Source organism: Marmota monax, unplaced genomic scaffold (assembly GCF_021218885.2).
Source record: "Marmota monax isolate L192 unplaced genomic scaffold, Marmota_monax_Labrador192_F-V1.1 WCK01_AAM20220418_F8-fsc00003, whole genome shotgun sequence".
Classification (NCBI taxonomy): Eukaryota; Metazoa; Chordata; class Mammalia; order Rodentia; family Sciuridae; genus Marmota; species Marmota monax.
The window spans coordinates 818,414-837,498 of NW_026694084.1; the positions used below are offsets into that span (position 1 = coordinate 818,414).

Genomic DNA, 19,085 nt, shown 5'->3' on the forward strand with positions numbered 1-19,085 from the left:
GTTGGGTCACCATAATGCGCGTGCGCAAAGCCCCGCTCAACTTTCCTCCTCTTTCCAATGGCTGATCTCTGATCTGGTGCCGCCTCTAAGGCGGGGCTGGGTCTCAGCGGCGACCAATGGCGCATTGGGTGAGGGTTGAGGGGTGGAAGGTGTCTGCTAGGCTCGTGCTGCAGGTTTTCTCCAACGCGTGTGCCCGGCGACCCGGTCGTCATGGAATCAGACTTGAGCGAAGAGCTTGATGAGGAGGAGCAGCTGATGAGAAGGCATCGCAAAGAGAAGAAGGAGTTGCAAGGTGATGGGATAGGAAGTAGGAATTTAGAAGCTTGGGAAAGGCGCGGGTCAGATAGGTTTTGGGCAATCCGAAGGGGTGACTGACCTGGATCCTCCCAGATTTACCCAAAGTAAGGAGTGGCCTTTTCTGTCCCTCATCCCCCGACCAGAGGCGCCTTAATCCCGCAGCCTTCAGAGGCTTTCTCTTCTGAACTCTGCTACCACTAATTTGTGCCTCCCAAGTTGCTAGTTCTGAGAATACCGCGGAGACAAAGTCTTGGACCAAATCTGATTCTCTCCCAACTCCACTCTGCCTCCCTTCCCCATTTTCTGCCCTGGTTACCGATGCTTGACCTTAATGAGTGGGGTGTGTGTGTGTGTGTGTGTGTGTGTGTGTTTACTTTGCTGGGGATACAACCCAGGGCCTTGCTCATGCTAGGTAAGGGTTCTTCTATTGAGCTCCATCTCTAGCCCCCATTAGATGCGTTTTTAATTGCCTCACCTCAGTTTGGAGGGCTCAGAAGGGATACTTAAATGGTTGACAACTTGCTTCACTTAATGTTTGTTTTTTTTTTTTCCATTTTCCTCCTCCTGTCCCCCGAAATAAATTACACCAATTCAAGATTTTGTTTAGGCTGTTTTTTGTATTCCTATATGGTCTCAAGCATCATCTGGGCTCTTCTCTGTAGCTTATATGTCATGACCTCTTGCTTCTGTAGTTACTTTTTTCTGTACCTATCTCCCCTTCCCATCTATTTGTTTACTGTTTTCCATTTTCTCTTATTCCTGACTTAATGGTTTTGGTGCTTTTGTAGCCAAAATTCAAGGCATGAAGAATGCTGTTCCCAAGAATGACAAAAAAAGGAGGAAGCAACTCACTGAAGATGTTGCTAAGTTGGAAAAAGAAATGGAACAGAAACATAAAGAGGAACTGGAGCAATTGAGACTGACTTGCAAGGAGAATAAGGCATGTGAAATAATGTTTATCTCTGCTTACATCATTTGAAAACAACTGTTTATTATACAAAATCATGAAATTCATATAGAAATGAAGTCACTCAGTAATACTCATGCATAATTTTTTATTAATATTTTTGAGGCCAGGGTAACATGACAGTGAGTTTTTGTCAAGGAAATCAACAAGAAAGGTACATTTCTTTACCTATTTACTTACTCAGAAAATGAGCAGATTGATAAAGCTTCACCAAATGAAAGTTGCAAGATCAGACTTCTTGTCTCAGAATTGCCACAGTATAAGATTCTAACCTGGCCAAAGTTCCTTATCCTGGAGTATAAATTTCCCTACATGTAATATGACACATACTTCTGCTGTCTAATCACAAGTTCTTATAAAAATCAAATGGGACAACAAATGTGAAATCATTTTTAAATTATGAAAATGCTTTATGAATAAGTTGTAATAAATGAAATGTTACTGATGTTTTTTGGGTAAATGTAAACAGGCTAACTTCCATCATTTGAACTAATATTTATCATTGTAGCTAATTTATATGTGCCAACCACTTTGTTTAACATATTACATGTGTTTTTTTACTTAATCCTTGGTAATACTCTATGATATTATCGGTGAATCAAGTGTAGATAATACCACGATTCCTGTGGGAAAGATGGTTAGAGATTTAAAAACTTTTTTATGAAGTCACAACAGCTATAAAGTGCCAAGCAGAGGTCAAAATCAGAACCATCTTATTCTTTCTGAATACTGTCATAGCCTGTATAGTATAGCAGTTTATTGCAAGGGTTTTGCATACAAAGGATCATAGACTCTAGAACCTCACCATTTTTGGTGGTTAGGAAGTTCTTATGTTTATATAAAATCTTCTCTGCCACAATTGAATTTTCTTTGATTCATTTTTGATGTTGACAAGGGAAGCAATTTATACTGATTTACAGTAGTTTTTATTAAACATAGTTTCAATTTCTTTTTTTAATTTTATTTGCCTGTCAACAGGATCCTGGGCTTCTTTGTCCTATAATTACTTTTATCTACAGAAAACAAGGCATGATTCTCCAGGTGTTTAATTGTGTTGTCATGATTGTGATATTCGTAATCGTCTTTACTATGCTATTCTAATCACTTCTGTTAGCAAAATAATTTTGTTTCCTCTCTTAGGCCTTCATTATAGAGATTTTTCCCCAGGTTTCCAAGGACAAAAATGTTTGATGGTTAAGCTACATATTTACCTGTTAAAATACAAATTCCCATTCTACTTTGATTTATTATCTTCTTCATTAAAGTAAACAAGCTTTCTCTTTGAACCCTACCTAAATTCTTATATCATTGCTTTTTGTTTTTCAAATGCCTTTCTGTATCTTGCCTGTTTTCAATATTGCTGTGACTTTTAGTAGAATCTTTTGAAAAATCCTTTTAAGATTCTTAATTTCAATCAAGTTGGTAACCACTCTCTGAAGTCTTTATCTGATTTTGATATTTTGATAAATTGGGAGATGTAGCCTCTTGAGATTTTTGTCTGCATGTCTTAGAGGCCTTGAGTTTTATGTATATGTCATACTAAAAACTAGCTTAATGTGTAGATACTTAAATACTAGTTATTCATTCTAATAGAAGAAATGAAGAATCTGATTTTCTTACTTTAACAAATACATATGTAGCCATTTGAGTATTAAAATTAGTTATAATATCTAATGGTACTATAAATATTTTCTGCCTATAATTATCAACTTGTAGATAGCAAAAGCTAGGAAAAGCTCATTTATTAATAGTGTCAAAAATGAGTGCCATCAAGTTATGGCTAATTAAGATGGAGAAGGGCCTCTGGCACATTTAAGGTTATGAAGGTAGTAATGAACTGAACGATCATAGGACATATAATTTATACGTACTGTCAACATTCAGAGAAGGGAAGAGTGCCAATGCTCAAATGAATTGGCAATTATAGAAAGTACAGTATTTAGATTAATGGAGTAGACATTCCAAGAAGGAAGGAAGGTATGTAGAATAACCATTGTCTTTGAAGAACAGTAAGGAGATTTCTTGGGACTCTTAATAAATTCTCTCATAAAAATAGAGAAAGGAGACAAACAATATTATCTAATTTGATGTCTAGTGCTGCTATTCAAATATGAAATATCAATTGGAAGTATATGTGATTTTTCATTATAATTTAGTGACCTAATGCTTGAATAATTTTAAAGTATTTTTAATTGACTTGTTAATACTTTTTGTTTCCTTCAGATAGATTCTGTTGCTGATAACATTTCAAACTTGGCACTTGAAAATCAGCCTCCTCGGATATCGAAAGCACAGAAGAGACGGGTATGAAAGCCATGTCACCAAATACATAAGTTAATGTTGCTGTTGCAGGCTTAGTACTATCTTAGGTGTTGTATAAGAAGGGAATAGAAAAAAAAAATACAAAGTAGTTCCTGTCAGGGTTTATTAAGGACTTGCTGTGTCTCAGATACTATGTCAAGCTATTTATGTGAAATATGATGCAGTCTCACTTAGTCCTCACAATAATCCTATGAAGTAGAATTTCTTATTCTCTTTTTATAGAGAAAAATATAGGCCTAAAATAAGACTTGTAGATAGGAAAAGCTCATTTGTTAGTAGGGTTAAGAATGAGTGCTCATCCAGTTCTGGCTAATTAAGATGGAGAAGGGCCTCTGCCACATTTAAGATTATTAAGGTATTAATGAGCTGAGCAAGCACAGGATGTATATTTTATATGTACTGTCAACATTCAGAGAAGGGAAGAGTGCTAGTGCTCAGTGAATTGGCACTTATAGGAAATACAGTTTACTCTTCTCTAGGAAGGTGATGGTTGGGAGGGGGAATGCAAAGGAATTGTGTTTGTTTAACAAATGTATTATCCCAGGCTTAATTTAGAATCTGTAGAGTGTTTTTCTAGGTGATTGTGATGTATAACCCTGGTTCAAAAACTATGGTACTAAGTAATGAAGGAAGGATTTGAACCTAGAAGTTAAACAAGAAATATAGGTATAAAAAATTTTCACAGAATTATGTGGATATTTATGTAATGGTTAATTACAATAAAGATTCAGAGAAGGGAAAGTTTCATTATGTTAAGTGATGATTTAGAACTTGAAGAAAATACAAAAATAAAAAAAAACTAAAAATATTTAGTTAGGATATTTCAAATAGGAGAAATAGAATGCATAAGAACAAATGTGGGAATGAAATTTGTATTATAAAGAGCTAAAGAGAAACTTATTTATTTGAAGTAGTGAGTTAATGATCTTAATATTATGGGAATGAGATTGGATAGTTAAGGCTCTTTTACTTTGGGGGAAAAAAAGGTTTAAACCCAATTCTTTTAGTTCCAAATATTATTTTACTAATACTTGATGTTTTCTAGGATTGAAATACATATTTTAAAGCTGGCTTTGCATTTTAGTAGTGTGTAATTTAGTTGAGCTTGGAGTTTAGTGTGTGTGTCTGTGTGTTTGCAGTACTAGAGATCAAACTTAGGACTTCATGCATGCTGGGAAAAGACTCTACAACTGAGCCACATGTCAAGCCCCACATGAGATTTTTATTTCATTTACTGTTTTTGCTTTACAAGAGTCTTAACTTCTTTAAATTTTAGTTTCATGTTTCTAAAATGAGGGGAAATAATACTTATTTCCTATGACTATTATGAATATTAAATAATATACTGCCAGAACCCTTAACACAATGCCTGGAGACCTAATGGTTCAACAAATCAAAGTGTTGTTCACTGTGTTAAGCACAGTATAGTATGTCTCTTAAAAAAAAAGAAATCTGAGAGCTCTTTGTTTGGAAGTTGGTTAAGTTGTACATAGTCAAACATTTTTCATATTTGTATAGAATTTGATTGTAGATCAAATATTTTGATTGTGAATTTTAAAGAATAATGAAATGTAGGGTTGGCATTGTGACTCAGTGGTAGAGCGCTTGCCTAGCATGCATGAAGTACTGGGTTCTATCCCTAGCACCACATTAAAAAAAAAAAAAAAACTAAATAAACAAAATAAAGGTATAAAAAGTATTATTTAAAAAAAAAAGAATAATGAAATGTAGATTTCATGCTGTCTTGGAAATTGTCTAATTCAGCTCTCTATTTGTAATAGGCTTTCTTTTAGTGATGGCTTCACAGTTGTCACCTAGTTTCTATAGATTAAAAACAAAAGGTTAGAAATTTTGTGTGCTGGCAGCATAACTGTGTTTTGGGAATTACTTCTGATTACTAATTGATACATCCTACAATAGCCTACTTTTTTCCAGAAAACATAAAGCTATAACTCTCCTTATTCATCCCTACCTGGACTCTTAGGCAACAAAACAAAAACAAAACAAACTCCCTTACTTTTCTCAAAAATTTGTGTTGCTTTTCTCCTAATTAAAGTTAATACCTTTTTCAGCTATATTGTCATAAAATTTAGTAGCTTTTATAGTTGCTTAACAGTTGGCAGAAAAAATGCCCTAGATGTAATGTCCAGTTTCTTAATACTTTGTTATGTTAATGGAATTCTGGAACAGAAAACCCTAAATGTTTATGATACTTACAGAAATGGAGTCCAAAATCAGGATGGACAATTGGTATTATATCATTTGGAACCTTTCTTTTAGCTGAAATACCAAGGAATAAAAATCACTTAATTAATGGTGTTTTTTTTTTTTATGGAAAAGATACAATTTTGTATGAAACCACAACAAAAAATGTTTGAAGATTTATTGTATAAGAATACTGTAGAATATTGTGGAGCACATCATTTATTTTTAATCTGGAAAGACACAGGAATATTTTAGTACTTCAAAGAACTTGGATGGATGCTTTTTGGCTTAGTGGCAAAAGCCCAAAGTAGAAGTTAGAATTGAACTCTAAAAATATTTATATGTTCCATGCTATTTTTATCTTATATACATTTTCATTTAATGTCATTGATGCCGTTCTCTCTCCAGTATGATGTGTAAAAAACGAATGTCTAATGCTGTTGGGAAACTACATTGCAAAGAAAAGAATGCAAAGGATTTCCCACCCAGTATACTAGAGAGAAAACCCAATTACCTGGGAATACTGAAGGAAAACATGAGGGGAAAAAAATAAAATGATTAGTAGTTTAGAAACCTTTAGGGTTTTGTGTATAGAATAAAGTTCTACTCCTCCAGCAAAAAAGTGCATGACATCATTAACTCAGCTTCCATCTGTTCCAACTCTTATTCTGATTCAGATGCCTGAATAGATGGAGCTTTCTGTTCTTGGCCCCTGTTCTGGTCTAACCAACTGTATGGCTTTGGAAATCCTTATGCATCTGTTTCCTTGGAAGAGGAAAATTGGGGGGAGGGGGGGCTTAGATTAGATGATATCCAAGGTGCTTACTCTTCCTCTCCCCTCTGAAACTCTTAGCTTGTTATAAAGTAATAGTGCCATCTTGTGTTTTAAGATATTATGCCCTGTGATTCATAATTGTAGATAGGTAGTTCATGTTAACCTCTGTCTTTGTTGAAGTTGGGGGGTAAATCCTAAATAGGCTTGTGTTTTGTTAGAGAGATATTACTGTTTTGATTCAGGGAACTTAGAAATCAGTTCAAGATCATCTAACATGGCACATAACAGACAGATAGTACAAGTAATGTGGCAGTGACTTAATTGAAATTTGCTTCCCATTCACTTCTTTAGCCCCAAGAGGAGTTAGAGCTAAAAGTAGGGATGTCTTTACTTTTTCTACTCTTGGTTTACAAACTCCTTCACTGTGATTCACTACAAATGTGAAGATTTGTAGAATTTGATTTAACTATTTTTATTCTCTTAAATTGAAAACCAGTTTCCTCCCTGAGTGTACAAATAAAAGAACTCAGGGTAGAGAATTAGAAGCTAAAGAAAAGCACATAGATACAAGCACACACACTAAAATACAATGTATTTTAATGCTACCATCCAGAAAAAAAAGCACTACAGATATTTTGTATATATTCTTTTATTTTTTTTTATGCTTTGTAATATACTTAATATATATTAACTATATCCCTATGTTTTTAGCCTCCATATCATCTCTTGACATTTTAATGTGGTACTCTAGCTTTGTGAACTGTTTTTACCTTTGAAACATAGTGCTGTCTGACTTGTGATCTTTACTAGTTTAGCTGTCAGAAATCGTTTCCTCCTCCAACCTATCCATATCGCTCGTGTCACAAATCTCTCATTGACCTCATCCCAACCCCATCCTTACATATGCTCTCATGGGAAGATCTCTTAAGGTGTTTGAATAAGTAAAGTAAATTGTGAGCATTTATTTAAAGCATTTGTTTTACATTTTATACAAGTATGCTGTGTTTATTAAAATGCATCAGAAAACAATCTGGAAAGATACATAACAAACCTCTAGAGAAAGTACTGGGATGACGGTATTTCAGGAGAACTTTGATCTATCTGTAGTATTTTAATTTTTTTGTAAATAGGAGTTTTTTAATTAGTTACTTTATTAATTATGTATATGTGCGTATACATATATAGATATCTATAGACATATGTATGTATATCTGTGTATAGGTATATATGTATATGTGTATAGATATCTATAGATCTTTACATATTTCTATATAAAGAGAGATGTATATATTTACATATATACATAAGTGTACACTTTTTTTAAGCTACATAAAAAGAATGTCTGCCTGTACCCTTCTAAAGTTTTGAGCATATTTATGTCGCACTTGTGGAGTAATAAGTTAAGAAGCTTAGGTTAACCTGGGCTTGAATATGATGAAGTACTTTAAGGCCTAGGATGACTCAATCTTAAGACAGTACTTTAAAATCAGCAGGTAAAATTTTTAGAAACTTGGCATTAGTTTTTTTTTTAAATATTTATTTTTTAGGTGTAGATGGACATAACACAATGCCTTTATTTTTATGTGGTGCTGAGGATCGAACCCAGGTCCCACCGGTGCTAGGCTCTACTGCTGAGCCACAGTCCCAGCCCCGTATTAGTTTTTTAAATAGACTTCATAGGAAGGACTTTCTTTTGTCCCAGTACAGAGCTAGATGATAGGGCCCACAGATCAAGTGAGTAAAATAGTTTGCACTTAAAGGAATTTATGGTGTAGAATATTCTACAAGTGACAGGATGGTCAATATGATAATGCTTGTGGGAGAAGGGAGAAAAATGGCAAAAAGTTTTGAGAATCATATATCTCTATCCCCTTAATAAGTGAGAATTAGTCCTGATTACTATGAATTAACTTTCCTATATTCTCATCTTAGGAAAAGAAAGCTGCATTGGAAAAGGAGCGGGAGGAAAGGATAGCTGAAGCTGAAATTGAGAACTTATCTGGAGCTAGACATGTAGAAAGTGAAAAACTTGCTCAGATATTGACAGCCAGAGAGTTGGAAATTAAACAGATTCCATCTGATGGCCACTGTATGTATAGAGCCATTGAGGATCAACTGAAAGAACAGGACTGTGCTGTGACTGTGGCTGCCTTAAGAAGTCAAACTGCTGAATATATGCAAAGCCATGTGGAAGACTTTTTGCCATTTTTAACGAATCCTAATTCAGGAAATATGTATACTCCAGGTAATGCATTTTTCTTTGTTGTGTTTTATTAATGGTTATGGTTGTTTTTAAATAAAGCTCTTCCTAGTACTGAGCATAAAAAGAACCCATACAGCCCTAATGAGGAGAAAACATCACAAAATTTAGGAAGAATTACTTTCCATAATTTTAATAGATGCAATCATATCTTACTTTACTCAAATCTCTTACATACAAAACCATTTTGTGTATTATTTTATATGAGATAAAAGTAGGAATAGGATTAGTCATTATTATTGAAAATAATGTGTTCATATTTAATAAAGTTAAGCATAGAGAGGTAAGCTTTGACCAGTGACTAGATGTACTGGCTTTTAGACCACAAGCTGAGAATGATTATGAAAACTAATTTTCTTTTATTTTATACTGTGAGAAATTTGTGTTATTCTCAATGAACTATAATTAGGAAGATTACTATGTGAGAAAATTTGATTTTGCTAGACCAAAAATAAACTAGTTAATAACCTGCTTTATTTTTTACAATATTTCTGATAATTAATATAAAGTATTTATAGTGAAGTTAAAAATGCATATTTAAATCAAAGGGAGAGCAAGTAAATTATCTGGAAGGGTTTCAGGGAAGTAAAAATAGGGGATGGGGCTGTGGCCCAGTGGTAGAGTGCTTGCCTAAAATGCATAAGGCCCTGGGTTTGATCCCTAGTACCTCAAAAAACAGAATAGAGGCAAGTTAATCTTTGAGAGAAGATCACAGATTATAAAGTATTCAATAGAAGCAAATCATGTGGCTAGGATAGGTTGGAGAATGGGAGGTTAAGGTGGACTTTCCTTTAATTGAGTTTGCCCTCCAGAGAGGAAAGTAGAGCATGATACAGAATGGATGAGAATGAACACGTAACAGTTGATTAGGTCTCCTTTAGTAAGTATGGCCTACACATGACTATAAGCATATCAGATCCCATAGCCAACTAATTTCTTCATATCTCTTGCTGTTTTAGGTCATTGCTATTTTCTAAATAACCAGGATTTCTTTGGCATCCAAAACGCATTTTGCTTTTTATTTTGATATGTGTAGAAATGACATGACAAAGTGTCCTATACTTTATTTTTGACATGATTACTGAGTTATTTATATTGAAACTCCCTAATTCTGCCTATAGTAGGACATTTGAGAGGAGGTAAAAATTCATTATGCTGATCAGGGAAAAAGACCAAAAAAAAAAAAGAGTTCATTATCTATACTCAGTTTATATTCTTTGAAGCCCACTGTATGCCAGGCAGGATGCAAGGTGCTGTTCTGAGCACTGAGGATTTAACAGTGATTGAAGCAAACACATGGAACATGTTTTTCTTCTAGATGCCTGTAGTCTCTTTCCCTCTCTGGGCAGAAAGGATGTTTGTATTTCACTTTAACATGCTGTATAAAAAAGTGTCTAAATAAAACATGCCCATGGTAAATTCAGATTAGGTCTTTTACTTCTCCTCCCAGAGCTGATCCAAAAATCCCTTTCCTTGGGTAAAACTGATATGGATGTAAAATAATTTAAGTGCTTCTGAAATAAGAGGTAGAGATACTATTTGATGCTGTCTCCAGAAAAGGAGTTTAACTCACTTGTACTTTCCTGGGGTTAAGCATAATTATAGATAGGCTACATATTTTAGTCTTTCATGGTATTCTTTTGTGTGCAGATTTGGGCTTCAAAACACATGTCAAGGTAGTGAATATAGTGGCAGTTTTGAGAATTATTGCATTAGATGAAGAGAGAAAAGTAGGTTTCTTATGTTGGTCTCTGGGCCTCAAGTTGAGGGAGAAAAGCAGAAACTCATTGTTTTGCTCTTGGATAGAATGGTGGTGGAAAAGTGAGATGAATTAAATCTGGACCTGGGAAGTAGATTAAATTTTGGAGGGAGGTGGTAGGGAAGGGAGATGTTCATGACTTAGGCATTTTCATCAGGGGTTGTGGGAGCTGTAAAAAAGAACCCTTGTAATATGAGGTGTGAAAATTATTAAGTGCAATATTCTGATTTGTTCTCTGTAGAAGAGTTTGAAAAGTACTGTGATGATATTGTAAACACAGCTGCATGGGGAGGCCAACTTGAGGTAAGTTTGAAATTATTTATAGTGATTGTGCATTGTTAAATCATTTCTGAATCCCTTCTATAATTTTAAGACATTTTTTACCTGATCCCAATTTCTCTTTGAAAATTTATTTTCTTTGTATATTTGCCATTTCTTGACTGATCAAGAAATAGGGTGTTAATATTCTTTTGCCTTTGATTAAAGTATCTACCTTAAGTAAGAGAAACACTATTTCATTTTAAGAGCTCAGTGTTAGATCTCTGTGTTGGAGAAGCTGGTGGAATGGTATTTTCATTTGTGATGCTGCTAGTGCCAATATATTTGATATTGTGGACTTATAAAAAATGGCTCAGCTGATGAACATCACTATTAGAACAATAACTTCTTAATATTAGATATAGAAAATGATTTCAAAACGCATCTATTAAAATTGTGTTTTGAATTCCTAATTGGTAGTTAACTTACTTGAAAGCACTAGATGATGCATTAAAATTGATGTATAAGAAAACAATATGTTCAGTCACTTATAAAGATCTATTAAGAGTTCTTTTTATCACACTTCTTAACTCTTACTGTTAACTTTGTTTCATTATAACAAAATAAAACACCTGACTAGACCCAGTGGTGATGGGCAATCTGGGATATCAGAAAGAAGCTAAGAAGTCTAGCCTTGGGTTGAAGTTCTAACTTCTCCCTTCCATTTCTCTGTTATGTGACCTAGGGTTGTCAGTTAACTTCTTTAGCTTGTTTCTTAATTATCAAATATGCCTAATGATTCCTGTGTATACTCCATCAAGCATTTGTGAACATTAAGTAAAGAAGTACCTGCATAAAAGTTCGTAATCTAAAATGCCAGATGGATGAAACTAGAAGTATTATTAATCACATTGTATAATGGTGATTAGTCGTCTTGAGTAGTCTATGGCTCTACATATTCACTTTAGGAACTGAGTTTTTCAAAGATGTGAAAGGAATGTTTCTCAGATCTTTTTCTTAGCAGTGCTATACTTGTACCTCTCCACCAGAGGGAACCATGCCCATTAGTTTTGTATGTCTCTCTGCTGGGTGTCAGAAACTCAGGAAATTTTTATAGTAGTATTGTGACTAGTATTAGAATAAAAATGCTTGAACTTTCTCATAATGTCTTTCATTACTGTGAGTATTGGAGGTTTATTCAACTGTTTAAGTTGAGAAAAACTTTTAAAAACATCCATTGAAGGACATTTACTCATGAATTATCTGTGGATTTATTTTAACTAGAAATTATATTATTTCTGAAGAGTTAGAAGGGATATTAAAATTTCTAAAGCTTGCTTTGTATTCTTCATTCCGTATTAGTTTTTAAAAACCTATTTTAGACATAAGAAATATGTGCTTCAAATGAGTGTTTTACAAAATAGAGCATGGGATTGTATTTGCCACTGTGTAGCATAGAATTCTTTCCATATTCTTGAATTAATTTTTTACATTTTTTCAAAACTTATATAAGGACTGTGTTCTTCATGTAATGTTCTTATAAAGTGGCAAATAAAGTGTACTGTGATCAAAGATTGGCGATAATTGATTTATTTAGGAACTTTCTCTCTAGACTCAGACTTCTTCATTTCAGCATGGTCATTTAGTTTCCTAATGTTTGACTTTAACAAGTCTTTTAACTTTTCTCTGCCTAGGATTCTGGCTCTTTTAAAATAACACTAGTAATTGGGCTTGGTGGTATATGCCTGTAATCCCAGCAGCTACTTAGGAGGCTGAGGCAGGAGGATTGGAAGTTCAAAGTCAGCCTTACCAACTTATTGAGACCCTGTCTCAAAATAAAAAATAAAAAGAGCTGTGAATGTGGTTCAATGGTTACGCACCCCTTGGTTCAACCCCCTGGTTAAAAAACAAACATCAATAACAACAACACTAGTACCTATCCCATCAAGTCATTTTGAGGATTGAATGAATTAATACATATAAAGTGTTTAAGTGCTTAGAGTGTTTAGTCATAGTAAGTATACAAAATGTTAGTATTAAATTTCATTAATAATGTATTCATCAGGCCTTACACTCTTGATTTTTACATTTTACATTGTGGAATTACTTAAAGTTGTCTATATGTTCATCAGATGGAAATTCCTTGACAGGGCAGTACAATTTATATACATATCTCATTCTAACTTGCCTTGAAAATTATAGAACAGGGGGTCTCAACACAGGTTTTCCATTGGAACCATCTGAAAAGTTTTTTAAAAATAAACTCCCTGTGTCTCCCTACTCCCTAGTTGTTATTGTTTTGGTCTGGTGTTTAAGCATTGGTATGCAGAAACTCTTTTCGTTATGGAAATGTTCATGTGTATTAAAAAATAGAGACCAGTATATTAAACTCAATTTACTCATCATACCACCTTACTAACTTTGACATTGATGGTTTTATAAAACTTTTATGTAGCCAGAGTTTAAGGAATCCCTGCTTTTGATTTAATAAGTATTATATTTATTTGTTAAGTTAACAAATATTTATTTGTCCACTACAGGTTAGGAACAGAGCACACGCTTGTTCTGATTGTGTAAACATATGCATGTACTTTAGTAGTCTATGATTGGGATAAGATTGACATTTTTATTTTCCTTACTAATGCATTTTTTCTCCCCATAGCTAAGAGCTCTGTCTCACATTTTACAAACACCAATAGAGATAATACAGGCAGATTCTCCTGCTATTGTAGTTGGTGAAGAATATTCCAAACAACCATTAATACTTGTGTAAGTACCTTGAAATTTTTACTATTTTATATTTTTATAATGAAGACAAAAAATTATAAAAAGATTTTAGGTTATATGTGTTGATTAATCAACACTGTCTTTAGCTGAATTAATTCTGCTTATCTTAGATTAAAGGCAAGTGTTGTCCATAAATATGATTTAGGTAATTGTTTAAACCTCAAGAGATTTATTTTGGTCATGAGTTAAGAGCAGTTATTCCTAAAGGCTACAAAATTTTAAGACTAGTTTATAAAGTTCCAACACAGAAAAAGCTGAAATATATTAATGTTGCCTGTTTATTCCTTAGAGATTTTTTTCCTTCATATTGTAAAGAGTTTTGGATTGAGAAATCTCCGAAGTACAACATAGAGGATTTATTCTTGTCTTAATGTTTATTAATTAGCTGAACTTGCTAAGGTAGTCATTACTGGTTGTGTTTAGGTAAAAATTTAAGCTTATTGAATGCTTAGCATCTCAGCCTTTCCATTTTCCCTCATGTGATTGAACCACTTGTTGACAGTACCTGTCAAATACTGACAATACTTGTCAAATAGTGTTGAACTCAACTAATATCATGTAGTCTATTGAATGATACCTCTGTGGACTGTCAGTACTTGGTTTTATGTGCATAATAAGCATTTATATGTAATAAATTAATCAAAACTATTCATTTTTTTCATTTCAGATATATGAGACATGCATATGGATTAGGAGAACATTATAATTCTGTTGCACGGTTGGTGAACACAGCTACTGAAAATTGCAGCTAGTTTACAAAATGTTACACAGTTATGTTTTAGTACAGTGTGCCGATCTGAGTATTGCTACCAAGTGCTAAATTGTTCTAAATGCTACTGAAAACACAACTACCTTAAATCAATTTCAAAAATAAGCTTACTACCAGGCTTTTTAGAAATATGTCAGAGATAAACTTTAACCAGTATCCTCTTAGTGGTATTTTGAAACTTAAAAATTGATGTGGAGAATATCACTTATAGACCAAGGTCATACCCTTTTTACTGATACATTTTTATCATTTTTATTTATATAGCATCCTGGATATTTTGTTCTGTTTAAGGATACATTTTTAAATGTTTAAAAATTTCATCCCACTACTAAAATTTTCCAAAGAAAATTTCAGTGTAATTTTTCTAGAAGTGAAATGACTCATTCTCTGTCATTGTAATAAAGTGATATTGTGATGGCAAATTTAATCAATGCTTATAAAATGAACTTGACTGCAGTAACCTTAGTGTTGATGGGATTAGTGGGATGAAGTTTTTATGTAACATGTCAGTGCAGCTAGGAAGCTTGCTTTAATAATTAAGAATTTTTAAATATTTATTCAGTTATTAAGTTTAAAGAAATGAGACAAAGTTAAAGGTAAATAGATATTCACTGTCAAATTTAAACCTCTAAAGATTAGAGATTTGCCTTTTATTTGTGTATAACTTTAACAAGACATAACAGAGCATTGTCTAATTCGTTTATTACTCTTTGCTGTTCTTGAACTTCAGGCTGGAGTTAGTGCCATCTCTCGATTATCTTCTTAACTGCCTATTTTTGTATTTTCTAGTGTGGTTTCTGTTCACTACTCAGCTGTTTTGCTTTCCCTGCATCCTTTACCACTAACTGACATTTTGTGGCCTCTCATTCTTTTCCTTCTGCAAGTTGAGGATTTTGCAGTGCAAAAGGTGCCAAGGCCACATTTACTTCACGTTCTTTCTCTTTTCCAGTTTGTCTTACAAGATCTGTCCCCTTCTGCTCATTCTCTAGGATTAGATAAAAGCCCTTGACACTATTTTGTTATTAATGCCACTTTCTTCAACTCAATTATTTTGAGAATTCTTATGTTGTATAAAGGGTTGAGTTGAAAGCCACTGTTTGGGCACCAAGAATTTCATAGTAAAATAAGTTTGCAGTAGTTTTCTGTGTGAATTATTAATTTTAAATTTCAGATCAGTCACAATAGTGTTATTTCTAAGAGATAATAACCACATATACAAATGTATCTGATAATTTATTATGTAAGGAAATATTATGAAAACGAGATCTATTTGGTTTGATCTGTTTTTCCCAAGTTAGAAATATAAGATATAAGGGGGTAAGATTTAGCATCAAGTTTATAACATTTGAATTTTTTTCATTCACAAAGTATTTATTGATTGTTTATCATGTGTCAGGTAAATGACAGTGTATGAGAAAATCAAACAAGTATCTGGGAACTTATAATGTTATTATAACATTGGAATTTTTGCTCCATTATAATTTTTATGAGGAAATATTGTGTTTATAATATTAAAAATGGCTTCAGACTGGGCTTGGTGGCACATGCCTGTAATCCCAGCAGCTTGGGAGGCAGAGGCAGGGAGATTGCAAGTTCAAGGCCAGCCACAGCAACTTAGTGAGACCCTAATAAAAAGAGGACTGGGGATGTGGCTCAGTGGTTAAGTGCCCCTGGGTTCAATCTCCAATATCAAAGAAAAAAAGGCTTCAGTCACACCTGGCCAGCAGTTAACACTGTAGGAAGTTGGTCAGGACTGTGGTCAACTAGAGCAAGTAAGTACATTTTGCCTCCAAGCAATATATTCTGAAGGCTACCTGTTTTGTTACCTTTAATCTGAATTTTTGGGGGCATCTGAAATTTATAAAAGAAGGAAACCAAGAATATTAAATGCTTTGGGTGTATTTTGAAGTAAATCTGTTACTTTAAAATATCATCATTAAGAAATAATAAAATTTTATGAAACCTAGTTATTATAAATTCCACCATCATCAAGTATTCTAAAAATAACTCATTGGTGTTTTTCTTTTTTAAACAAGAAGAGTTAAAATATTCTTAATTATATGGTTTTCTTTCTTTTTTTTTTTTTTTTAAGGTACTAGGGCCTAGAGTTGCTAAAGCAAGTGTTCTACTATTGAGCTGCATCCCCAGTTTATCTTATTTTCTGCTAACCTTTTTAATTTTTTAAAAAAATTTAAAGGGTCAGTACAGTTATGAACAAGATTTGTATGGTTAGCTGTTTTTTATAAAACTACAGATAAATATTTGTATAACTGAAAAAAAAAAAGCTCTTCCCCACCCCCACCCCCAAATGGCAGATATTAGTTTAAAAACAGCATATGATACTGGGATATGGCTCAGTGGTGGAGGGCTTGCTCAGCATGTGCAGGGCTCTGGGTTCAATCCTTAGCACTACAGAGGGGGGGAAAAAGCAGCATATATTAATTTGGTTTGCTGTATGATGATGGTCTAATGGAAATTACATAAGCTTTCTTTTGTCCTCATTTGGAAAATTATATGTCATTTCTGGAATATGTCTTTAGCCAAGAATTTTATCCACTTAAATATGTTTACAGCTTGTATAAAGCAAAAAAAAAAGTGTGTGTAACTATTGTGAGCAATGTAGTTTTGCTCATATTATCTGATGTTTGCCAAAAGAATAAAAGATGAATGAATTAAATCAATATTTGTTTGTTCACATTGTCATTCTTCAATATTTTTAAAATTCAGAAACAGAAAACACATTTTGCTTTAGAATTTTGTTCAGCCTTTGTTTTGTCTTCAGATATAACATAACTAAGAACAATGCAATCACAGATTCTTGCATTTAAGGAAGTTGCAATAAATATATGAATACAGCATTATGCCCAGGGTGGAGGGAGATAATACAGTAATCTCCATGGCACTTAGAAACCAGGTAGGAGCTTAGAACTTTTTAGAATAATGAAGAAGATTTATTTAGGATGAATGAATTCTTCTGATTCACAAGTGTCAAAAAAGAAGATTCAGGCATGGTGGCACAGGCTGTAATCCCAGCAGCTGGTGAGGTTGAGGCAGAATTTCAAGTTCAAAGCCAGCATCAGCAATTTAATGAGATCCTGTCTCAAAAAGTAAGAAGAGCAGGGGATGTTCCTCATTGGTAGAGTACCCTTGGGTTCAACCCCCAGCACCTCCATATCCTAAAGAATAAACTTTATTGGTGTGGAAAAATGGAAGCATTAAGAAGCTTGTGCACATTGGTGTTGGCAATAAATTGTTAATACAATTCCTGGTACAGGTTGTCATGAACTAGGTTAATTGTTTTCTGAGACCTTAATTAGTGATTTTACACTTTTTAAAACATTTATTAAACAAATGTGAATGACTTTTTCTCCCTGTTTCTCATTTTTTTTTTCTTTTTTTCTCCTTTCTATTCTCTCTTAGTTTAAGTCTAATTTAAATAGTTGTTATTCATCTCATCTTTAAACTCATGGTTTTTTGTGAGGGGTGAGGAGGGTACTGAGGATTGAACCCAGGAGCTCTCTGCTACTGAACTATGTCCTCATTCTTTTTTTTTTTTTTTTTTTAATATTGGGTCTCCCTAAATTACCCAGGCTGGCTTTGAATTTGAGATCCTTCTGCTGCAACCTCCAGAAGTAGCTTAGAGACACACAACACCATGCCCAGCTTTTTTTAAATACAAGTTCTAGGAAGTATCACTGTGACGCTTTGGGAACCCACCTTGTTCTCTCATACTTTGTGGGCCTTGTTCAAATGGTAGTTCATACCATTCAGAATTGAATGTTTCAGTCTATCTGCTTTACCTAGCTTAGTTGTCTTCCTGGTCTCAGCTTAAAAAGGATCCCCTGAAGCACACATTCCCTCATGCCTCCCACCTGAGGTAGGTTAGGTATGACAGTCTAATGCATACTTCTTCCTAGTACTTATGTACTTATTTTTTTTTTTTTAAATATTTATTTTATTTTTTTAGTTTTCAGTGGACACAACATCTTTGTTTGTATGTGGTGCTGAGGATCGAACCCGGGCCGCACGCATGCCAGGCGAGCGTGCTACCGCTTGAGCCACATCCCCAGCCCATGTACTTATAATTAGTTACTTTTATTGAACATTTGTTCTGTTTTTTTTCCCCCTAGTCTTTTAAATGCTTATAAACAAGAACTTGTTGACCAATGTCAAAATATTTAGTACATTGCCTAACCTACATTAGGTGCTTAATAAATGTTTATTGATAGTCTTAGGATATTAGGTAGAGAGGAAAGTTTATGATTGAGGAGTTGCCGCTAGGCTGGGAATAGAGAGATGGAAATGACAGAATTGTGTTTCCTCACTAAAGGTCTGTTTTCTAATTTACTTGGATGAATTCTTTAGTTCTTTTGGTCAGTTAAAGGGAGAAAGGGAACCCAAGAGTATTGGGTATATAGGTGGAGTATCCCCAGTTTGAAAATCCAAAATTTGAAGTGTTCCCCAAATTCAAAACTTTTGAGTACCAATAAAAATCCACATTATTAACTTTTTTATATGCAAAATTATTAAATATATTCTATAAAATGACATGCTGTATAAAATCTGTATAAGGTATACATGAAACAATCTTGTGTTTATACTTGAGTCCCATTCCCAAGATATCTCACAATTAGGCAAATATTCCAAAATCTGAAAGAACATGAAATCCAAAATGCTTCCTATCCC

The 19,085-nt window shown here is 33.7% G+C and overlaps 1 protein-coding gene across 1 annotated transcript; it reads left to right on the top strand.

The window, feature by feature from the left end:
* The first annotated feature begins 133 nt into the window (after positions 1-133).
* On the top strand, positions 134-17,080 carry Otud6b (OTU deubiquitinase 6B). The gene is made up of 7 exons (XM_046464753.2): positions 134-292; positions 1,086-1,237; positions 3,488-3,568; positions 8,499-8,811; positions 10,827-10,888; positions 13,506-13,612; positions 14,298-17,080. Exons 1-7 carry the CDS (start codon positions 211-213, stop codon positions 14,380-14,382), a joined length of 882 nt encoding a protein of 293 aa, XP_046320709.1. The 5' UTR covers positions 134-210; the 3' UTR covers positions 14,383-17,080.
* Positions 17,081-19,085: the final 2,005 nt, after the last annotated feature.